The sequence below is a fragment of the Pelophylax lessonae genome (assembly GCF_965119305.1).
Source record: "Pelophylax lessonae genome assembly, chromosome: 3".
NCBI lineage: Eukaryota > Metazoa > Chordata > Amphibia > Anura > Ranidae > Pelophylax > Pelophylax lessonae.
The window spans coordinates 59,493,111-59,518,228 of NC_138770.1; the positions used below are offsets into that span (position 1 = coordinate 59,493,111).

General features: G+C 46.7%; 1 protein-coding gene across 2 annotated transcripts in view; it reads right to left on the minus strand.

Annotated features, from left to right (window-relative positions):
* The window catches only part of FBXO16 (F-box protein 16), a 74,738-nt gene that overhangs the window by 35,204 nt on the left and 14,416 nt on the right, over positions 1-25,118 (minus strand). For both annotated transcript variants that reach the window (XM_082252453.1, XM_082252452.1), the window contains exons 2-3: positions 23,253-23,359; positions 20,434-20,469 (exon numbers count right to left, since the gene is read on the minus strand). In XM_082252453.1, the coding sequence (XP_082108579.1) occupies positions 20,434-20,469; positions 23,253-23,348 (132 nt within the window). In that variant the 5' untranslated portion in view covers positions 23,349-23,359. The remainder of the gene's footprint in view (positions 1-20,433; positions 20,470-23,252; positions 23,360-25,118) is intronic.

Consider the following 25,118-nt stretch of genomic DNA (forward strand, 5'->3'; position numbering starts at 1 on the left):
ACGTAAATTTATTTTATTGGGATTTTATTGGCACATAATTGTGAATTGGAAGGAAAATGATAAATGGTTTTCAACATATAAATTTACAAATAAATATGTGAAAAGTGTGGCGTGCATTTGTATTCACCCCCCTTTACTCCGATACCCCTAACTAAAATCTAGTGGAACCAATTGCCTTCAGAAGTCACCTAATTAGTAATTAGAGTCTACCTGTGTGTAATTTAATCTCAGTAAAAATACAGCTGTTCTGTGAAGCCATCAGAGGTTGGTTAGAGAATCTTAGTGAACAAACAGCATCATGAAGGCGAAGGAACACACCAGACAGGTAAGGGACAACGTTGTTGAGAAGTTTAAAGCAGAATTATGGAGCACTGTTCAATCCAACATCCGAAAATGGAAAGTGTATGCCACACCTGCAAACCTACCAAGACACTTAAACTGACAGGCCGGACAAGGAGAGCATTCATCCGAGAAGCAGCCAAGAGGTCCATGGTAACTCTGGAGGAGCTGCAGAGATCCACAGCTCATGTGGGAGAATCTGTCCACAGGACAACTATTAGTTGTGCACTCCACAAATCTGGCATTTATGGAAGAGTGGCAAGAAGAAAGCCATTGTTGAAAGAAAGCCGATATATTGAGGGCCGATCTGCACTTTCCCTGACATATCGGGATCGGCCACCAAGGTGGCCAATATTGCCGATATTTCGGAAAGTGCCTGCAGCTAGAGGCATCACCCCGGTACTGGCGTCCATAGTCGACGGTCGGCTGTCTTGTAATGACAATCGATGTAGCCACAATCGATGTAGCCACAAGGAGCGGGAGGGGACGTCCCCCCCCTCTCGTTGGCTTCCGCGGCTCGCCCGGGTCTCAAACAGCCTGCAAGGCCGCCGAAGAGAAGACCCGATCAAAGCCGCATTCAGCTCTGATTGGGTCTCCATGTAAAAACCCGGAAGTGATGTCATGACATCACTTCCGGGTACTTGGCGCCAGATTAAAAAAATGACAGCACAATGCTTTTAAGTGCAGATGAGGGGTTTGGGGTCTTTTAGACAAGAGTCAAGTGATAAAAATAAGAAAAAAAATTTTAAGTGTACGAAAATATCGACCAATATCGGCCGATGCCGATATGCAATGGCCAAAATATCGGTATTGGTAACGAAAAACCGATATTGGTCGATCACTAAAAGAAAGCCATAAGTCCTGTTTGCAGTTTGAGCATGTGGGGGACACAGCAAACATGTGGAAGAAGGTGCTCTGGTCAGATGAGAATAAAATTTAACTTTTTGTCTTAAAAGCAAAACGCTATGTGTGGCCGAAAACTACCACTGCACATCACCCTGAACACACCATCCCCACTGTGCAGCATCATGTTGTGGAGATGCTTTTCTTCAGAACGGACAGGGAAGCTGGTCAGAGTTGATGGGAAAATGGATGGAGCCAAATACAGGGCGATCTTAGAAGAAAACCTGTTAAAGACTGTAAAAAACTTGAGACTGGGGCGGAGGTTCACCTTCCAGCAGGACAACGACCATAAACATACAGCCAGAGCTATTATGGAATGGTTTACATCAAAGCATATTTATGAGTTAGAATGGCCCAGTCACAGTCCAGACCTAAATCCAATTGAGAATCTGTGGCAAGACTTGAAAATTTCTGTTCACAGATGCTCTCCATCCAATCTGACAGAGCTTGAGCTATTTTGCAAAGAAAGATGGGCAAAAATGTCCCTCTCTAGATGTGCAAAGCTGGTAGAGACATCCCCAAAAAGACTTGCAGCTGTAATTGCAGGGAAAGGCGGTTCTAAAGTATTGACTCAGGGGGGTGAATACAAATGCAGCCACACTTTTCACATATTTATTTGTAAATAATTTTGAAAACCATTTATCATTTTCCTTCCACTTCACAATTATGTGCCACTTTGTGTCGGTCTGTCACATAAAATCCCAATAACATACATTTATTTTTTTGGTTGTAACATGACAAAATGTGGAAAATTTCAAGGGGTATCAATACTTTTTCAAGGCACTGTAGTATCAGTGTGTTAATTTGACGTCAAATTTAGATTTAGTTTTAGTCATAGTCAGTGGTGTATTTTGGTTTTGTGCTGCCCTAGGCAAAAATAAAAATCCTATGTAAATTTGCCCCACTCCTTTTTGAACTGATGTGGCTCCCTCCAAAATTGAAGGACTAGAGTCCCAGCATTAACCCCTGAGATCTCATGAGAGGGGGGGGGTGAAGGAGAGAGAGAGGGGGGTGGGTGAGGGGGGTGAGAGAGAGAGGGGGGGGGGTGGGAGAGGGGGTGGGGAGAGAGAGAGGGGGATAAGAGAGAAAGAGCGAGAGGGGGGATGAGAGAGGAGGGGTGAGAGAGAGGGGGGGGTGATAAAGAGAGGAGGGGGAGAGAGATAGGGAGGAGGGGTAAGAGAGAGAGAGGGGGGTGAGAGAGAGGGGGGATGAGAGCGGTGGCTCTAGCAACCAGTGGCTAATAGAGTCTCAGGTGGAGGGGGGCGGCTTTTTTGCTGCCCCCCTGCAAAGTGCCGCCCTAGGCCTGGGCCTTGTTGGCCTAGGCCAAAATACAACACTGGTCATAGTCTTTTGACTAAAACTAGTACATGACAGATTTCTTAAAGTAGGCAAAGCCTCATCTTATTTACTAAGCTCAGGAAACATTCACTTTGCTTAGTAAGTCTCTGTTGCATTAGTAAATTGTCAACCCCACCAATAAAGCATATCAACCCCATTATGAAGATACAACAGGGTTCATCAGCTCTGTAGTCCATTAAAAAAAAAAAAAAAAACATCTTCTGACGCCAGCCCAAATCTTTTTGATAGTTGTAAACAGAGTGGGGGAAGACATTTTCCTTCACTACCAAAAAAGTCAACACAACAGGAAGTGAGGAACATTTCTCTAATGTGCACACAGATGGCAATAAATGCAAATCCATTAGTATTAGGGTTAGAACAGGAATAGGCAAGGCCTAACTAAATAGTAAGGAAACACTTATGAATATATAATAAAACAAATGTCATTGTAAAAATATAAGTCAGTGTAGAAGTGACCCCTTACATTGGATGTCAGTCGGGAATTGCTCCCTTATATTAGTGGTCGTTGAAGGTGGGAAATCAACCTAGCCAAGGAACCCTCAGAAATAATGAGCAGAAAAGAAAAGTAAACTGTAACATCCCCTTATTCTACAAACCCGATTCCAAAAAAGTTGGGACACGGTAAAAATTGTGAATAAAAACAGAATGTAATGATGTGGAAGTTGCAAATTTCAATATTTTATTCAGAATACAACATAGATGACATATCAAATGTTTAACCACTTTAGGACCGGAGGATTTTCCTGCTTTACGTCCAGGCCACTTTTTGCGATTCGGCACTGTGCGACTTTAACTGACAATTGTGCGGTCATGCAACGCCATACCCAAACGAAATTTACGTCTTTTTTTTCCTACAAACAGAGCTTTCTTTTGGTGGTATTTGATCACCTCTGTGCTTTTCATTTTTTGCGATATTAATAAAAAAAAAGCGTCAATTTTGAAAAAATAACAATATTTTTCTACTTTGACAGTCAAAAAATATCCAATATATTCAATTTTTGTCATATATTTAGGCCAAAATGTATTTAGCTACATGTCTTTGACAAAAAATTCTCAATGAGCATATTTTTAACCGCTTTAAGACCGGAAGATTTTACCCCATTCCTGACCAGGCCATATTTTGCGATTCGGCACTGCGTTACTTTAACGGACAATTGTGCGGTTGTGCGATGCTGTACCCAAATTAAATTTATGTTCTTTTTTTCCCCACAAATAGAGCTTTCTTTTGGTGGTATTTGATCACCTGTGCGATTTTAACTTTTTGCGCTATAAACAAAAAAAGAGCGACAATTTTGAAAAAATAACAATATTTTTCACATTTTTTTATTTGAAATTCCCCCCAAAAAAATGTAAAAATCAAAATTTTTTAACATTTTAGGCCAATTTGTTTTCTGCTACCTATGTTTGGTAAAAAAAAAATCGCAATAAGCTTATTTTGATTGGTTTGCGCAAAAGTTATCACAGCTACTAACTACAGGAAATTTATGTCATTTTTATTGTTTTTTTTTTAACTAGTAATTGCGGCGATCTGCGATTTTTTTGCAGGACTGCGACATTGCGGCGGACAGATCGGACCCCTAACTGACATTTTTGGGGGTACCAGTGACATTACTACAGTAATCAGTGCTAAAAATATGCACTGTTACTGTAAAAATGCACTGGCAGGGAAGGGGTTAATTTTTATTGGTGATCAAGGGGTTAATGTATGCCTGGTGCTTACTGACGTGTGTGGGGGGAGGGGACTTTGTGACACAGACACAGATCGCAGGTTCAGCTATGCTGAATCCTGTAATCTGTGACTGCCTGTCACACAGGAGATCCGCCCGCTTTGTTTACACAAGTGGGCGGTATTCCCCACTCGATCCCAGACGATCGGGGAAGAGCGGCGGTGATCACCACCTCTCCTCCCCTGGCCCGACTCCCGCTGTGTCTGAATACAGCGGGAGCGAGCCTCCGGCTGCACGCGCGCGCCGCCCACAAGGGGAGGAGTCCAGCGATGTAGACCTATGTCGCTGGACGATAACGAACCACTTTGCCGCCGTACGCTCCATGTGAGCGGTCGACAAGTGGTTAAACTGAGAAAATGTATCATTTTAAGGGAAAAATACGTTGATTTTAAATTTCATGGCATCAACACATCTAAAAAATTTGGGACAAGGCCATGTTTACCACTGTGTGGCATCCCCTCTTCTTTATATAACAGTCTGCAAACGTCTGGGGACTGAGGAGACAAGTTGGTCAAGTTTAGGAATAGGAATGTTGTCCCATTCTTGTCTAATACAGGCTTCTAGTTGCTCAACTGTTTTAGGTCTTCTTTGTCGCATCTTCTTCTTTATGATGCGCCAAATGTTTTCTATGGGTGAAAGATCTGGACTGCAGGCTGGCCATTTCAGTACCCGGATCCTTCTTCTACGCAGCCATGATGTTGTAATTGATGCAGTATGTGGTCTGGCATTGTCATGTTGGAAAATGCAAGGTCTTCCCTGAAAGAGACGACGTCTGGATGGGAGCATAAGTTTGTTCTAGAACTTGGATATACCTTTCAGCATTGATGGTGCCTTTCCAGATGTGTAAGCTGCCCATGCCACACACACTCATGCAACCCCATAACATCAGAGACACAGGCTTCTGAACTGAGAGCTGATAACTTGGGTTGTCCTTGTCCTCTTTAGTTCCGATAACATGGCGTCCCAGTTTTCCAAAAAGAACTTCAAATTTTGATTTGTCTGACCACAGAACAGTTTTCCACTTTGCCACAGACCATTTTAAATGAGCCTTGGCCCAGAGAAAACGCCTGCGCTTCTGGATCATATTTAGATATGGCTTCTTTTTTGGCCTATCGAGTTTTAGACGGCAGCGGCGAATGGCACGGTGGATTGTGTTCACCGACAATGTTTTCTGGAAGTATTCCTGAGCCCATGTTGTGATTTCCATTACAGTATCATTCCTGTATGTGATGCAGTGCCGTCTAAGGGCCCGAAGATCACGAGCATCCAGTATGGTTTTCCGGCCTTGACCCTTTCGCACAGAGATTGTTCCAGATTCTCTGAATCTTTGGATGATATTATGTACTGTAGATGATGATAACTCCAAACTCTTTCAAATTTTTCTCTGAGAAACTCCTTTCTGATATTGCTCCACTATTTTTGCTGCAGCATTGGGGGAATTGGTGATCCTCTGCCCATCTTGACTTCTGAGAGACACTGCCACTTTGGGAGGCTCTTTTTATACCCAATCATGTTGCCAATTGACCTAATAAGTTGCAAACTAGTCCTCCAGCTGTTCCTTATATGTGCATTTAACTTTTCCGGCCTCTTATTGTTACCTGTCCCAAATATTTTGGAATGTGTAGCTCTCATGAAATCCAAAATTAGCATATTTGGCATGACATTTCAAAATGTCTCACTTTCAACATTTGATATGTTATCTATATTATATTGTGAATAAAATATAAGATTATGAGATTTGTAAATTAGTCCATTCCTTTTTTACGCACAATTTGTACAGTGTCCCAACTTTTTCGGATTTGGGTTTGTAGTTTTCAGTGGATAAATGCCTCCTTCAAGGTGGGGGATCATAGAACACCTAGCAACCTTTGAAGGAACCATAAGGTTCCATGGAAACCATGGGTAAGAAAGCCTGGTTTAAAGGATTTAAGCTGTTATCTGAACTAAAGGAATCCATACAAGGTCCCCCTAAATTAGTTTTCAGTGAATAAGTATCTTCATACATTGGTGATCATTGTAGTTTGGGGATAATTCTGCTCAAGAATTACCTAGTAACCTCTGAAGGAACCCCAAGAGAAAAGCTGGTTTAAATGATCTAAGGTGTTACTTGAACTACAGGAATCCATACAAGGTCCCCCTACACTAGTTTTCTTTGGAAAAGTCTGTCTATACATTGGTGGTCAGTGGGAAAATGCCCTCTGACATTGGTGATTAGTGCAGATCGGAGGTCAATTGTCCCTTTACATTCATCATTGTAATTGGGAGATCAATCCACTCAAGGATTACCTAGCAATATTAAGCAAAAAAAGAAACACAAACTGTAAAATTTGTAGCATACCCTTATAGTATTTGTCAGTGGAAAAATACCCTTTACATTGGTAGTCAGTGGAGAAAAGCCCCTTTACATTGGCAGCCAGTGTAGAAGTGTCCACTTACATTACAAGTCATTGGGGAATTGTCTCCTTACATTGGTGGTCATTCAATCTGCTCAAGGAACACCTAGCAACCTCTGAAAGAACCCAGAAGTTCCACAGAACCCTGGTTAAAGAAGCCTGGTTAAAATTATCTAAGCCTTTATCTAAACTACAGGATTTCATCCAAAGTCCCCCCTACACTAGTTTTAAATGGAAAAACGCCCTCTTACAGTGGTGGTCAGTAGAGAAAAGCCTCTTTACATTGGTGGTCAGTACCAGTGGCGTAACGTGGATTGTCAGCGCCCGGGGCAAGGCAAGTAATTTGCGCCCCCTAACCCGCGGACTTTTAGTACTCCCCGAGTCCCTTCCTACAATAGTACTGACCACAAAGAAACAAAAAAGGGCGCACCGACCTAGCGCATTATCCTCAATAGAGGGCTTTATTAAAGTAACATTAAAAAATGGCTACTCACAGACGTAGATAAAATAAATCATATCAAGCTCAATTGCTCAAACGTCCGGGTGTAGTCCATACAATCGTTCATAACTGATGAGTTGACGGCTGACGCGTTTCGAGGCCCAGCCTCTTCCTCAGGTGGCTCTGAGGAAGAGGCTGGGCCTCGAAACGCGTCAGCCGTCAACTCATCAGTTATGAACGATTGTATGGACTACACCCGGACGTTTGAGCAATTGAGCTTGATATGATTTATTTTATCTACGTCTGTGAGTAGCCATTTTTTAATGTTACTTTAATAAAGCCCTCTATTGAGGATAATGCGCTAGGTCGGTGCGCCCTTTTTTGTTTCTTTGCTTTCAGTACCGGTGGACTACCCCAGTCCGTTATGGGCAGCAAGACCTAAGCCATCTAAGAAGCCAGTTGTGAGTCCCGGGAGGAGTGTGGTCGAGGGGCCTGGATACCAAGCGCAGGAGGAGGGTGGTCACACCTTATTGTTTTTTGAATAGTACTGACCAGCCTGATTCCTATACTGAACTACCAGTCCACTACGCTAACATACCTGATTCCTGTACTGGCCACTACACTGACCTACCTGTCAACGACACTGACCCCTGATTCCTACCTGACCACTACACTGCCCACTACACTACACTACACTGCCCACTACACTGCCCACTACACAGAGGACACCACCGCGCCATCGAGCCCTTACAGGGGGCGGGTCGGGGAGGATTGTGAGAGCTTAGAGGAGGCGGGACGGAGGCACATGCAGGGCTGACTTAGAAGACGGCGAGGCAGGCTCCAGAAGCGAGGCGGGGCTCTGCCACTGGCCAGCCCCGCTGCCGCACATGACAATGTTGGCCCAATCACAGGGTGCCGACCGGCCATCGCTTAGCCTGAAGATGGCGGCGGCTGAAGTGACACGCTAGGAAGAATTTTTAAAGTTTGCTAGAGTGACACTGGCGTGGGATGCGCCCTCCCAAATGTTGCGCCCAGTGCGGCCGGCCCCCCTTGCACCCCCCACGCTACGCCACTGGTCAGTACAGCAATGACCCTTTACTTTAGCTATCAGTGGAGAATTGCCCCCTTACATTGGTGGCCATTGTAGGTGGGGGATCAATCTGCTTACAGAACACCTAGCAGCCTCTGGAGGAACCCCAAGGTTCTATGGAACCCTGGTTCTGAAAGCCTGGTCTAAATGATCTAAGCCTTTACCTGAACTACAGGTATTAATTTACTAAGGCTTTCCGAAAACCATAGACAATAACCTGACTCCTCATGAACATTGGAAGAAATAGCATGTGTGTGTGTTCGCCAACCATAAACCAGCTGGTAATGATAAATCACCCAATTAAATATTTAAAAGTTTTACTGAAGTTCTACTTTGTGTGCCTAATGATGATATACAGTATATGGTCACATCTATGATGTCATAAGAATACCCCTGTCTGGTCAACACAAAAGGAACAAGGACAGACTGATGATCATTAGTGTGTATTTAGCACTGCAAATGTATTGACATGAATGTGGCCGATCCTTTGAAATGACAGCATAGGGGTCTTGGTTACCACATGAAAGGCTCAGGGTTTGACGCCTCATTCCAGGTCGGTGTGCAGGTGTGGCGGGCTGGTGTCTAGTTATACAGATCATGGCTTCTCAGTTTACTCCCCCAGCTGAGGAATGTGCAACCAACTTTAATGAGTGACGGGTCATCGCTCTAACCAAAAGCCACGATCGTGCTGGAAACGTGCTCCTGTCTGTATTGGCTTATGTGGATAAAGCTAAACTGATCGATCATGGCCAAGGGGGACATGTGCAAGCAACGTTCCTGATACCAACAAAGCAATGCCAATGGACACCATTCATAGGTTGTGAGAACCAGTGATTGTACCTATCCAAAAGTACTCAGAGTGCAAATTTAGCAAGTCGCATCTCTTGACCCCCCATACAATGTCCACAGTTACCAAAAGAGTGAATGTGTGCTTTGTAAGAGAATCACTTTAAATGTGATCTCCAGCCTTCCCACTCCTCTGCTCTGCTGAAATGGCTTAGGCTCAATGTACACGGGACGCTGGAAATGGCCGTTTAGGAGCAGTTGGGCGTTTTTTTTAGAAGCCCCTGAACGCAGCTCCATGTTATCTTATCTGTCCATGTACACCAGGTCGTTTACAGTCATTTGCAGGCAGTTGCGTTCAGGGACTTTTTTTAGAACGCAATTATTTGCGTTCGAACGTGTGTTTCCCGGCGTTTCAAACGCAGAAACGCGGCCGAACGTGACTAAACGTGACTCCCAGCAGACCAGGAAAGGGGAGGGGATGAGCCATTCACATAGGGAGGGGGTCTGGGATCTGGGGGGCCCCCTTGTTAAAGGGGGCTTCCAGATTCAGATGAGCCCCCTGCCCGCAGACCCCCACAACCACCGGCCAGGGTTGTGGGGATGAGGCCCTTGTCCTCATCAACATGGGGGCAAGGTGCTTTGAGGTGGGGGGTGCAGAGCTCCCCCTGCCCCAAAGCACCAACACCCCCCCATGTTGAGGGCATGTGGCCTGGTGTGGTCCAGGGGGGGTTGGGCCGCTCACTCGTCCCCTCCCCTTTCCTGGTTTGCTGGGCTGCATGCTCGGATAAGGGTCTGGTATGGATTTTGGGGGGGACCCCACGCCGTTTTTTCAGGGGTTTACCCTCAAATTCCATACCGGACCCGAAGGGCCTGGTTTGGAACCTGGGGGGGGACCCCCACGCAGTTTTTTTCCCATTTTTGGCGTGGAGTTCCCCCTCAAGATTCCCACAGTGCAGGTCGCGCCGCAAGTCGGATCCGACTTGCAGTGCGACTTCCATTCAAATCAATAGACTCCCATAGGGAACCATTGATTTTGAATGGAGGCAGAAAAACACTGCTAAAAGCAACGTGGCCAAACGTGCAATAACGCAAATGGAAAAAGCTAATGAAAGCACGTTTAACAGCTGCTTTTTCCCGGCGTCAGAAATAGCTTTGCAGGATGTTTTTTCTAACGTCCCGTGTACATGGAGCCTTACTCTGATTTCACTGCACGCTGTGAGCTCCTCACAATGTGCATTAGAAGCTGCAGCAAGTCAGATATAGCCCACCTCATTTCGTTGCTGGAACACACCATCTAGACAGGCATCAATAAATGGCAGATTGCGGTCCGGAGACGGACTAAGTGACGGTCCTGTCTGGACCACGGGCGCACCACTTAGCAGCCTGAATTATCTCCTCTCCTCCCGCCGCTGCAGCTTTTAAAAGTCAGAGGATTGTAGAGGGTGGGAGAAATGAAAGGGTGGACTCCTCTCCTGTATGTACTCGCCTGCTGTCTGCTGCCGCTGCTGTTGGACTCACAGCAGGGAAGAGGGCAGGAGATACTGTAGGTCTACAAGGGGAGAGGGAGCTGCCCAACCTTTCAAATTAATAAGCTGGCCACTCACTTTTTACCAAGACTTGGGCAGCTCCTGCCCTTGGTGCAGACCTTCTGTGCCTCCTGCCCTCTTCCCTGCGGTGAGTTCAAAAGCAGCAGTGGCGGCAGGCAATTACATACAGAAGAGGAGTCCATCCTGCCATTCCTCCTGCCCTCTATTATGCTGTGTTAAGGTATTACTGAGAAGGAAAAAGATTATAGGGGGCTGTGATCTCAAAGGGGGGACCTACGATATGGGGGGCTGTGAGAGGGGGATCTGTAATATGGGGGCTGTGAGAAGGGGGGTCAAATATGGGGGGCTGTGAGATGGGGGATCTGTAATATGGGGGCTGTGAGAAGGGGGGTCAAATATGGGGGGCTGTGAGATGGGGGATCTGTAATATGGGGGGCTGTGATGTGAGAGAGGGGAACTATAAATAGGGGGCTGTAAGAGGGGAGATCTGTGATATGGGGGGCTGTGATGTGAGAGAGGGGAGCTGTGATAAGAAGGGGGGCTGTGACGTGAGAGGGGGAGCTGTGATATGGGGGGCTGTGATGTGAGAGGGAGAAGCTATGATGAGGTGGACTGTAATATGGGGGGGCTGTGGTGTGAGAGGGAGAAGCTGTGATATGGGGGTGCTGTGATTTTAAACAGGGAGCTGTGGTGGGGGAAACTGTAATATGGGGGCTGTGATGTGAGAGGGAAAAGCTGTGATATGGGGGGGGGGAGCTGTGATGTGAAAAAGGGGAGTTGTGACATGGGGGGCTGTGATGTGAGAGGAGGGAGCTGTGATATAGGAGGGGGCTGTAGTGTGAGAAGCTAGACCTGTGAAATAGGGAGCTGTGATGTGAGAAGGAGAGCTGTGATATGGGGGGCTCTGGTGTGAGAGGAGGGAGCTGTGATATGGAGGGCTGTGATGTAAGAAGGGGGAGCTGTGATGCGAGAGGAAGGGGCTTTGATATGGGGGGGCTGTGATGTGAGAAGGGGGAGCTGTGATGTGAGAGGGGGGAGTTGTGATACGGGGGGCTGTGATGTGAGAAGGGGGAGCTGTGATGTGAGGGGGGGGGGAGTTGTGATATGGGGGGGCTGTGATGTGAGAGGGGGGAGCTGTAATATGGGGGGCTGTGATGTGAGAGTGGAAGCTGTGACCCGAACCTACTTGAATATTAATTCAGTACCGCCCCTTTAATTCTTACTTTCATCCTCTCTTATCTGGGTACAAGACAGCAAGCCTTTCTGAAGGTGTAATTAGAGAACAGAAGCAAGCTTCATTAACAAACAATAAACCTCTTCTCACCTAATGATGAGGAAGGATCATTGGGGGGGTTATCTCAGCACACACCTGTTCTCCTGTACACAGCAGCCCCCCCCCCCCTCCCTGGACAAATGTTTATCCATCAACCTGTGCAGAGGAGAACTCTTCCTTCCCCACTACAGCAAAAAGGAATCTTTTCTGGGCAAACAAAACTCCAAACTTGTTAGCGAGGATGCACATAATTCAGTGCACAGTGATGTGCTACTCAGACCTCCCCAAAAAGAGGACCTGCCACAGCCCAAGCTATCATAAGGGATATTGTTATCCTTTGTGATAGCAATAAAGTTGATAAAGAAAAAAAAAACAAATGAAAAAAAAAAACAGTGTAAAAAAAAAATTAAATAAACAATAAAGTTAACTTTTTTTTTTTTAACCACTTCTGGACCAGAAGGTTTCACCCCCTTAATGACCAGGCCATTTTTTTGCGATTTGGCACTGCGTTACTTTAACGGACAATTGCGCGATCATGCGACCGGAAGGTTTTTTCCCCCTTAATGACCAGGCCATTTTTTTGCGATTCGGCACTGCGTTACTTTAACAGACATTTGCGCGGTCGTGCGACCAGAAGGTTTTACCCCCTTAATGACCAGGCCATTTTTTTGCGATTCGCCACTGCATTACTTTAACGGACAATTGCACGGTTGTACGATGCTGTACCTAAATAAAATTGACGTCCCTTTTTTCCCCACAAACAGAGCTTTCTTTTGGTGGTATTTGATCACCTGTGCGATTTTTATTTTTTGCGCTATAAACAAAAAAAGAGCAACAATTCTGAAAAAAGAACAATATTTTTTACATTCTGCTATATAACATCCCCCCCCCCCCCCCCAAAAAAAAAAAATAAAAATCTAAATGTTTCACCCTTTTAGGCCAATTTGTGCTCTGCTACATATTTTGGTAAAAAAAAAAAAAAAGCCTATTTTCATTGGTTTGTGCAAAAGTTACCACGTCTACAAACTAGGGGAAAGATTTATTTAATTTCAATTTTCTTTTCCTTTTTTTCTACTGGTAATGGCGATCAGCAATTTTTAGCGGGACTGCAACATTGCGGCGGGCAGATCGGACCCCTGACTGACATTTTTGACACTTTTGGGGGGGACCAATGACATTACTACAGTAATCAGTGCTACAAATATGCACTGTTACTGTAATAATGACACTGGCAGGGAAGGGGTTAACACAGTGGTGATCAAAGGGTTAAGTGTGAGACTAGGGGGTGTTTTCTAACTGCATGGGGGAGGGACTTGTGAAATGACTACAGAGACATGTGATCCTATATAGAAGGATCACATGAGCTCTGTGATCATTTCAGAGAGAACAACGGTCTGCTGCGTTTACAACAGCTGACCGGTGTTCTCTCTCAGCAGGGAGCGATCGCGGGGGCCCGGCGGAAGTCGCAGCTGTGGATCGGCATCCCCGCTGACCAGTGGGTGCGGGAGTACACATTCGAACCCAGCACCGCTCCAGCGAACCGATGTATCCATACGTTGATTCACGCAGCCGACCCAGCCTGCCACAGTGTATATGCGGCGGGCGGGCAGGCAGCAAGCGGCTAAAGTGCCCCCCATCCCCCTGTGCTCATGTGCAAATAGGTCCCACATGCATATGTGATGTGATGATCGCACTACACGTGTGTGTGAGGTATCACTGCGAACGTCAGAGCGAGAGCAATAATTCTAACACCAGACCTCCTAAACTGTAAAGGCTTTAAAAGTGTCGCCTCTAGATAATTTAATGTACCATAGTTTTTCGCCATTCAAAGGATGTGCGCAATTTTAGAGCATGACGTTTTTGGTATCTATTTACTCGGCGTAACATCATCCTTTATATTTTACCTAAAATGATTGTGTTTGTGTGCACTAAAATCCATTAAAGTGTATTTTTTCCCAAAAATTTGCATTTGAAAGGCCGCTGTGCAAATATTGTGTGGCATAAAAAATTGCAACTACGATTTTATTCTCCAGGGCCTCTGCTTACAAAAATATATAAGGTTTGGAAGTCATTTTCTAGCAAAAAAAATACATATCATTTTACAAGAAATGCCAGAATTGGCCAGGGGGGTCAAGTGGTTACCGTATTAATATATTACAATTAGGTTACAATGTATCAGCAATAGGTATTCCCTATGTATCCAATCTTCTTTCTCCTGGAGATCCCGCCAGCAGCTTCCACTTCCTCCCACAGGTCCCGTTCACACCAGAGCGCGGTGCCTGAAACCTGCATTGCATGCGCGTTTTCCACACTGCAGTTGCAATCTGCAGTGGGCGTCAATGTTAACTTTGCCAAGCACCAGGTTACATGGTGTAGCATGCGATCTGGTTGCAGCGCGTTTCCAAAAGTAGTGCATGCACTACTTTTGGTGCGGTGCAGTGTGATTTGCGCCCATTCAGGCTCATTCACACCAAAACTTGGTATGGGAAACCCGTATTCCATGCACGTTTTAAGCATTGCGTTCTAACCGCACGGTTGCGATCTCTAGAAGCAGGGCCGGTGCTAGACTGTTTTACGCCCTAGGCAAGATCAGCTACTTGCACCCCCCCCCCCCCCAAAAAATAAAAAGGGAAGGGGTTAAAAACTGCTCTATGTCATATCCAGTGACCCTGATCTGATGGTTCCTTCATGTAATGCTGTCATACCCAGTGATCCCAATGTTCCTCTATGTCACATCAGGGGTCCCTGATGTTCTTCCATGTCATACCCGGAGACCCTGATGTTCCTCCATGTCACACCTGGGGACCCTGATGTTTCTCCATGTCACACCTGGGGACCCTGATGTTCCTTCATGTCACACCTGGGGACCCTGATCTTCCTCCATGTCACACCTGGGGACCCTGATCTTCCTCCATGTCACACCTGGGGACCTCAATCCCCCATGGCACACCCAAGGTTTCCAATTCCTCATGGCACACCTGGTGACCCCAAACCCCTGTTACACACTTGTGACCCCTCTCCCCCATGTCACACCTGGGGACCCTGATGTTCCTCCATGTCACACCTGGGGACCTCAATCCCCCATGGCACACCCAGGTTTTCCAATTCCTCATGGCATACCTGGTGACCCCAAACCCCTGTTACACTTGTGACTCCTCTCCCCCATGTCACACCTGGTGACTCAGATTCCCCATGGCATACCTGGTGACCACAATTCTCTTTCACACCAGGGAACCTCCATGTCACACCCAGGTACCCTGATCCCCTGTTCTGGGGACACTTACTGGGCGGTATGAAGAGAGTGGCCTGCACTCTGCCCTCCTTCACCATGATCCTGCTTATTCCTTCTCCCAGGGCACTCCTCTCCTGGACCACAGTGCTCACCACAGCTCCAACCGGCTCCTGGTGGAGGAAGAAGCAGCAGTCAGAGAGTTCCTCACCTCCTTCATCACCAACCTCCTCAGACCATTCCAGTGCCTTGTTGCTTCTGCTGCAGTAAAGGTGCCGCCCTCCAGTGCCGAGCTCCGGCTCAGGTTCAGCTCTCCTCCGCTCCCTGCTTAATACCAACCCAGGGAAATGAACGGCTGCCCACCAGCTCAGATTAGAGAGTCACTTCCGGCCCAGGGATTAGGCCACTCAGCTCCAGACGAAGAGGATCATTATGCAGCTAGCACTCCGGTGGGCTCCTTTCCTGCCCCTTGGGGCTCCCCCAACAATGGTGGAAAGCCAGGGCCTAGTAGTTCTGCCACTGCCCCAGACACCTGGCATCTTCCTCTGTCCCTTCTTCCTCCCCCACTGCCTCCCCTTTCCTCAGCTCACAAGGATCATTCATGATGGAGCGTGAGTGCTGACTCGTGGCTGCGCCCCTAGGTGGCAATGCGCCCTAGGCGGCTGCCTAGTTTGCCTAGCGGAAGCACCGGCCCTGTCTAGAAGTTGTCAGTGGTAAGTTAACAAAACCCCAAATGCAGTCACCGGATCACACCGGATAATTGTGATCCAGTTGCAGCGTGTTTCCAAAAGTAGTGCATGCACTATTTTTGCTGCGGCACAGTGGGATTTGAGCCCATTCAAAATGAATGGGCTCAAATCGCACTGCACTGAACTGTATATGTTTTGCACAGGAAATCGCAGAGCGTTCCTGTGCGATTCCTAGTGTGAACCGGCCCTTAGGACAGTAATGAGAAGACCAGGGTAATTTCTGTTTCTTGTTGTCAAGTCACCCAGAACTTCAACAGCATCAGTCTACACCAGGGGTATGTAAACTGTGGCCCTCCAGCAAAACTACAAATCCCATCATGCATCTGCCTCTGGGTGTCATGCTTGTGGCTGTCAGAGTCATGCTATGCCTCATGGGACTTGTAGTTCTGCAGCATCTGGAGGGCCACAGTTTGCATATTCCTGGTCTACTGTGTCTACAAGACTACATGGGGGGGGGGGGAGTCTACACTTACACAGGGAGATGCACATGCCCGCCTGTGACCGCTGTAGATTGACAGAAGGTCCTGTAGGGAGCATCACTGTTAATACAAGGCGCCGACTGTCATCCTGAGACTACACCGTTTGAGCTGGGGAAAGAAGAGGAGATTGAGCAGCAGGGCCAGGACAAGGGAGGGGGCAGGAGGGACAGCTGTCTTGGGCGCAGCAACATTTTTTATTTAAAGTACTTTCAAACGACATTCATCATGTCATCGAGTTTGCTGATAAGAATCTTTACACAAATGTTCATATGTATGTTCATTCAGAATTCTATGAGCGTATGGTCTAGGGCCGATAAGGGAGCTTTTGGATAGGTCAGCCCCCTGACTATAAATGGGGAGGGGCTCAGAGCAGCCATGTGTGAGTGTATTGGAAGCTGCTGTAGTGAAAGGATGGGGAGATATTGGGGTCAGTGAGAAAACTCTGCAGTGGGGGAGTCTTGTTTGCTGCCCCCAGATTCACAGCTCTTCAATTACCCCCAAAAGTTCTTATTGGGGCTACTATCTGTTTCAAAAACCAATCTGATTGGTAGCTCTTTGAGCAAACGCCACTTTTTTTGTGTGATTTCCTATTATTGAGGGCTCTTTTTTGTAGGCAGGTAGAAGGATAAACCAAATATCAAGCTAGTAAAAGTGGCTTTGGCCTGGCTCCGTCAAGGCCACTCCTCCCACGCATTTCGCCCCCTGCCAACAAGGCTTCATCATGGAGGTTTTTATATGAAAACCTGGAGCGGCACCCTAAGCTTTCTTGATATATAGCCTTTTTCTGCAATGTTGGTTTTTGGTTTCCTTTAAGAAAAATTTACTTTTGTTCCCGGGATTGGGGGGGGGGGGGGAGTGGTTTTATGGGGATTTCATTTCTGTTGGTAGTCTAATACGGGGGTCCCCAACCACCATCCCGCAGACTGGTGCTAGTCTGCGGCCTCTCTGCAGCTGGGCCGTGAAGGCTGCTCTGTCAGATGTGTGGCAGGCGGGCGGGCGAGCGAGCAGAGAGACGACATCATCTTTCCCTACCCACCCCGAATCCCCGCAGTTCCGCCCTCACAGCCACAAAGGCTGTCCTGTTATGTGGAGCCTCAGGCAAACAGAAAGATTACATCATCTCTCCCCGCCCGCTCCTCACTCTGGGACCCAGCCAATGTGCATGTGCCAGTTTCCCACTCTGGTGCTGTACCACTGGGAGAGACTGCCAGAAGCCTCTTTCTCTGCTGTCAGGGTTGCCTGCCACTATATTGCCTTTACATTTAAAAAGTGACAAGCTGAATTTGGTATTTTTTGGTGGCAGGCAACAGTGGGAAGCTTCAGCTGGTGGCAGGATAATGACAATCCGCATCTGGTGGCAGGTGACGTGGCATGTGACAATCAGTATCTGGTGGCAAGCGACGTGGCAAGTGGCAATCTGCATCTGGTGGCAGGCAATGTGACAAGTGGCAATCTGCATCTGGTGGCAGGCAATGTGGCAAGTGGCAATCTGAATCTGGTGGCAGGCAATGTGGCAAGTGGCAATCTGCATCTGGTGGCAGGCAATGTGGCAAGTGGCAATCTGAATCTGGTGGCAGGCAATGTGGCAAGTGGCAATCTGAATCTGGTGGCAGGCAATGTGGCAAGTGGCAATCTGCATCTGGTGGCAGGCAATGTGGCAAGTGGCAATCTGCATCTGGTGGCAGGCAATGTGGCAAGTGGCAATCTGCATCTGGTGGCAGGCAATGTGGCAAGTGGCAATCTGAATCTGGTGGCAGGCAATGTGACAAGTGGCAATCTGAATCTGGTGGCAGGCGATGTGGCAAGTGGCAATCTGAATCTGGTGGCAGGCGATGTGGCAAATGACAATCTGCACGATGTGGCAAATAACAATCCACGTCTGGTGGCGGGTGATGTTGCAAGTGACAAGCTGCATCTGTTGACAGGCGACGTGACAAGCTGCCTCTAGTGACAGGTGACGTGGCAAGTTACAAGCGGCATCTAGTAGCAGGTGATGTGGCAAGTGACAAGCTGCATCTGATGGCAAGTGACGCGGCAAGTGACAAGCTGCATCTGGTGGCACGGTCAATTTTAAGGCTTGACATGGTGGGTATTTATTTACTCGGCACAACCTGGTCTTTTATACTTTACCTAAAATTGGGTAATATATTGCATCTGTGTGCCCTGGATAATGACATCATAAGAGGGCGAGGTCACCTGCTGACATCATCAGGTGACTCCGCCTCTTAGCTATTTAGGAAATGTCAGAGGGCTTTGCGGGCAGATGGCGAGAGCCTTCGACGAGACCGGAGGTTTTTCATTTATTTATTTTTTCCGGGTACGGCAGTGCAGCGGGCTTCGTAGTTAATGATGGATCTACACCAGGGGATTTTTATAAAAGAATTGTCAAAAACTCACTTTGTGTCTTTTCTCACGTTTAACACTTTTTTGGTGAATGGATAGGCATACTAATTCAACTAGGGGGCAGGATCTGGGGGCCCCCTTGTTAAATATTCCGATAAGCCCCTCCGCCCGCTGATCCCCACAACCACCGGCCAAGGTTGTGGGGAAGAGGCCCTTGTCCCTATTACCATGGGGACAAGTTGCTTTGGGGTGGGATGGTAAAGCCTCCCCTGCCCCAAAGCACCCCCCCATGTTGAGGGCAAGTGGCCTGGAATGGTTCAGGAGGGGGGGCTCATCCCCTCGTTAACCCCTCCCCCCCTTTCCTGACCTGCCAGACTGCATACTTTGGGGGGGACCCCACGCTGTTTTTTAAAAAGATTTTGGTGTGGATTTCCCCTTAAAATCAATACCAGACCCAAGGGGCCTGATATGGATTGGAAGGGGGCCTGATTGGGGGGGCCCACCCTGGTTTTTTTGGGGGGCCACCCTGGCTCCCGCCTCCGCTCGTTCCCTGACATTCCAGCGCGAGTGACCGGCGGCTCTGATGTCCGCCGGTCACGCGTGATCTCCTGCTGGAGAGGGAGAAAGGCAGGCGGCTAATGTAGGGCAAAGCCGTCTGTCATTCTCCCTGGTGTAACTGCAGAGATCATACGATCCTGCTATGTAGGATCGTATGTCTCTGTGGTTACGTCAAAAGCCACGCCCCTTTACAGTTAGAAGCACGCCCCTAGGGACACATTTAACCCCTGGATCTCTAATAAAGTTAACCCCTTCCCTGCCAGTGTCATTTTTACAGTAACAGTGCATATGTATAGCACTGATTACTGTAGTAATGTCACTGGTAACCCCAAAAGTGTCAAAAATGTTAGTCAAGGGTCCGATCTGTCTGCCGCAATGTCGCAGTCCCGCAAAACAAAAAAAATTGCAGATCGCCGCCATTACTAGTTTAAAAAAAAAACAATACAAATGACATAAATCTTTCCCGTAGTTAGTAAATGCAATAACTTTTGCGCAAACCAATCAAAATACGCTTATTGCGATTTTTTCCACCAAAAATATGTAGCAGAAAACAAATTGGCCTAAAATGTTAAAAAATTTAGATTTTTACATTTTTTGGGGTAATTTCATATAAAAAAATGTGAAAAATATTGTTATTTTTTTCAAAATTTTCGCTCTTTTTTTGTTTATAGTGCAAAAAGTAAAAATCGCACAGGTGATCAAATACCACCAAAAGAAAGCTCTGTTTGTGGGGGAAAAAAAGGACGTCAATTTCATTTGGGTACAGCGTCGCACGACTGCGCAATTGTCCAAATCGCAAAATAGGCCCTGGTCTTTGAGCAGCCAAATCCTCCGGGGCTTAATTGGTTAAGGACGAGGCGGCGGCTTCCCGGCCCACTCCTTAACAACAAGCTATTCTTCACAGAGAATTCGAATCGATCGATCATTTTTCGAGCGATCCGAATTTGAATTTGGAATTCATTAGAAAGCGAATATACGAAACAAAATTAAACATATTTCAACGAAAGTCATTACTATTTCATTCGGAGATTCGGAACCAAATTTTACATTCAACCAAAACGAATTGCACGTGTCTAAATGGGATGCCCAACAAGCTCATATAGATGTGATGGTTCTGGACTCCTATGAGCCCTGAGAACTTTACGGACCCTTGTAAAGGAGTGGAGATAATCGATCAATGCAGAGTGATGTCAACCAGGCCTGAAGATTTACAACTCACCCACTTTCCAAGCAAATCTCTTCTTTCTTCAAACACCTATGTAAATAGAAAGGTTCACAGCCGTAAATCACATGTATACATCTTTCAAAATCAGTTCTCTCGGAAATGTAGAAGAAACTGAAATACACATATAAGAGCTGTTTTACCAGGCCAAATGATTTGTATTTACGACCATCCAGTCCTGAGATTTAACACACAGCTCTGCCACACAGCACAGCGTTTCTGGCAGGGCAGGAGACCTGATGTTCCTCTGCTGCAGTTCAGGTCCTGTTCCTCCCTCTAAAAACGCCTTAAGCATTTGCACAGCCGTCATGATAAACATATAATGCACGATATGATGATTAATTTCCTATGACCGTCAGCGCCATCTAGTGGCCATAATGTAGTATCTTCCTGAAAAACCTAAATCTGGAAAATACTGCTTTATGACCACTAGATGGAGTGGACAATCATAAGAAATAAACCTATTAGAGACAGAGGGAATATTTGTGACAGCTGTAAGGCATTCCCACTGCAAATGTTTTTATAGACCCCCAAGCCTGACAATGACATATTTTATAATCAAAACAGGGATCCTCAAACTACGGCCCTCCAGCTGTTGCGGAACTACACATCCCATGAGGCATTGTAAAACTCTGACATTCACAGACATGACTGGGCATGATGGGAATTGTAGTTCCTGAACAACTGGAGGGCCAAAGTTTGAAGACCCCTGGGCTAGAAGAAAGAGGCAAAGAACACAAAAAAATGTCACACGTATTTAGGTGTTTTTGTCTGCGAAATGTATGGAGAGCAAGAAAAAAAAAACCTTTTAGGCCCTGTTCACACCTGAGTGTTTTTCAGCTGGTAAAACGCTCGTCTATGAAGTCTCAAAACGCCCAACAAGCAAAATCCTATTCATTTCAATGGCCCCTGTTCACATATGAGCGTTTCGTCCCCTGAAGCGAAACGCCTGAAGCTCACAAAAGTACATGAGCTTCTTTTTTGGCAGATTACAAGCGTTTTTGTTAGATGTCAATGCCTGCCTCCAAACACCTGCAAAAAACGCCTGAAAAACGCCCAAAAAAATGCCTGAAAATGATACGCTCAGGTGTGAATGGAGCCTTAAGGCTCCGTTCTTATTAGTGCTTCAAGTCGCATTGTCAAGTTGAAAACCTTATATATCAATGGCCACTGTTCTAATTGCTGAAACTCAAGTGGCAGCAACTCTAAAAAAAGGTTCCTGCACTACTTTGATGCGACTTTCATGCCACAGAGTGCAATACTGTAGGTTGCATGCAAGTCGCACTGCAAAGTTGCACTGGAAATTGTGTGACTTTGGAGTCGCACTAGTGAGAACAGAGCCTTAATTCTCTATTATGTGCAAACAGCAACTTGTAGATTTATTCTTTAAGGGTCACTCCACCTAAAAGTTCTCTTCTAGCTATAAATGGATCCTGGTGGGTGGAGTCAGCCCACCGCTTCCTACATGTCCAGGATAAACCAATAGTGAGCTCTTCCGCCCATCATTTTTGACTCTGCTTCTGTCTGCCTGAGAGCTTTGTGTGCCCCAGCACCTCCTATTACAGTTTCAACAATATAAAATAAATAAAAACAGGAATGGTGGGAAGCCCTCATAATGGGCACAGCAGGTGTACAGACCTAGGAACTCAGCACAGGGATGGTGAGGACCCCTCATAATGGGCACAGCAAATGTACAGACCTAGGAACTCAGCACAGGGATGGTGGGAGCCCCTCATAATGGGCACAGCAGGTGTACAGACCCATGAACTCAGCACAGGGATGGTGAGGACCCCTCATAATGGGCACAGCAGGTGTAGAGACCCAGGGACTCAGCACAGGGATGGTGGGGACCCCTCATAATGGGCACAGCAGGTGTAGAGACCCAGGGACTCAGCACAGGGATGGTGGGGACCCCTCATAATGGGCACAGCAGGTGTAGAGACCCATGGACTCAGCACAGGGATGGTGAGAGCCCCTCATAATGGGCACAGCAGGTGTACAGACCTAGGAACTCAGCACAGGGATGGTGAGGACCCCTCATAATGGGCACAGCAAATGTACAGACCTAGGAACTCAGCACAGGGATAGTGGGAGCCCCTCATAATGGGCACAGCAGGTGTACAGACCCATGAACTCAGCACAGGGATGGTGAGGACCCCTCATAATGGGCACAGCAGGTGTAGAGACCCAGGGACTCAGCACAGGGATGGTGGGGACCCCTCATAATGGGCACAGCAGGTGTAGAGACCCATGGACTCAGCACAGGGATGGTGAGAGCCCCTCATAATGGGCACAGCAGGTGTACAGACCTAGGAACTCAGCACAGGGATGGTGGGAGCCCCTCATAATGGGCACAGCAGGTGTACAGACCCAGGAACTCAGCACAGGGATGGTGAGGACCCCTCATAATGGGCACAGCAGGTGTAGAGACCCAGGGACTCAGCACAGGGATGGTGGGGACCCCTCATAATGGGCACAGCAGGTGTAGAGACCCATGGACTCAGCACAGGGATGGTGAGAACCCCTCATAATGGGCACAGCAGGTGTACAGACCTGGAGACTCATCACAGGGATGGTGGGAACCCCTCATAATGGGCAAAGCAAGAGTACAGACCCAGGAACTTAGCAGAGTGATGGTGGGAACCCCTCATAATGGGCACAGCAGGTGTACAGACCTGGGAACTCAGCACAGGGATGGTGGGAACCCCTCATAATGGGCACAGCAGGTGTACAGACCCGGAAAGGCAAGTGGTTTCCCATCCAGCTTCTACCAATATCTAATTTTTAGTATGTAATATCTATGACAGCCCCATCACCTTGTCGTTCATGAGCGGATTGTTGAGCGGCGTCCACGTGCTCATTTTTGTTTGGAGTTTCGCTCCTTCTGCGTTCTTGGGTGGAGCGAACGCCATTCTCCCAAATTCTGCAAAAAAAAAAAAAACAAAAAAAACCCTACGTCATTGGTCCACCTGTAAAACATTGGATACATATTTGCTCAGTGTACTCGCGCGTGCAGACTCAGCAGTTTACACAAAGTTTCCTTCACACAAAAATGGAATTTTTGTTTTTTTCTGGTCACTCCTGACTGCGTTTCAGGCTTGTACGCGTTGTGATCCGGTCGCGGTCATTTGTCACCGCTGACATGTTTGGACAAATTATGACACACGGGGCTACTAGATTTAATCAGCTTATGTTTGGGAAAAAAATTTAAACATTTGTAAATGTCTTTTTAGAGAGGAGCCCCGAGGGGGGAAAGAAGAGCTGTGCAAGGCAAATAGGTGAAATCCTCGCTGACGGAAAGCAGTGACAGCGACTTCGGGTTCTGGAAAACACGCTGTGCGCACCCGAGTGTCTCTATTCTGATGGGGGAGGGGCGCGTCAGTCAAAGATTATTACAGTGCCTTGCGAAAGTATTCGGCCCCCTTGAACTTTGCGACCTTTTGCCACATTTCAGGCTTCAAACATAAAGATATAAAACTGTAATTTTTTGTGAAGAAACAACAAAAAGTGGGACACAATCATGAAGTGGAACGAAATTTATTGGATATTTAAAACTTTGTTAACAAATAAGAAACTGAAAAATTGGGCATGCAAAATTATTCAGCCCCTTTACTTTCAGTGCAGCAAACTCTCTCCAGAAGTTCAGTGAGGATCTCTGAATGATCCAATGTTGACCTAAATGACTAAAGATGATAAATAGAATCCACCTGTGTGTAATCAAGTCTCCGTATAAATGCACCTGCACTGTGATAGTCTCAGAGGTCCGTTTAAAGCGCAGAGAGCATCATGAAGAACAAGGAACACACCAGGCAGGTCCGAGATACTGTTGTGGAGAAGTTTAAAGCCGGATTTGGATACAAAAAGATTTCCCAAGCTTTAAACATCCCAAAGAGCACTGTGCAAGTGATAATATTGAAATGGAAGGAGTATCAGACCACTGCAAATCTATGAAGACCTGGCCGTCCCTCTAAACTTTCAGCTCATACAAGGAGAAGACTGATCAGAGGTGCAGCCAAGAGGCCCATGATCACTCTGGATGAACTGCAGAGATCTACAGCTGAGGTGGGAGACTCTGTCCATAGGACAACAATCAGTCCTATACTGCACAAATCTGGCCTTTATGGAAGAGTGGCAAGAAGAAAGCCATTTCTTAAAGATATCCATAAAAAGTGTAGTTTAAAGTTTGCCACAAGCCACCTGGGAGACACCAAACATGTGGAAGAAGGAGCTCTAGTCAGATGAAACCAAAATCTAACATTTTGGCAACAATGCAAAACATTATGTTTGGCGTAAAAGCAACACAGCTCATCACCCTGAACACACCATCCCCACTGTCAAACATGGTGGTGGCAGCATCATGGTTTGGGCCTGCTTTTCTTCAGCAGGGACAGGGAAGATGGTTAAAATTGATGGGAAGATGGATGGAGCCAAATACAGGACCATTCTGGAAGAAAACCTGATGGAGTCTGCAAAAGACCTGAGACTGGGACGGAGATTTGTCTTCCAACAAGACAATGATCCAAAACATAAAGCAAAATCTACAATGGAATGGTTCACAAATAAACATATCCAGGTGTTAGAATGACAAGTCAAAGTCCAGACCTGAATCCAATCGAGAATCTGTGGAAAGAACTGAAAACTGCTGTTCACAAACGCTCTCCATCCAACCTCACTGAGCTTGA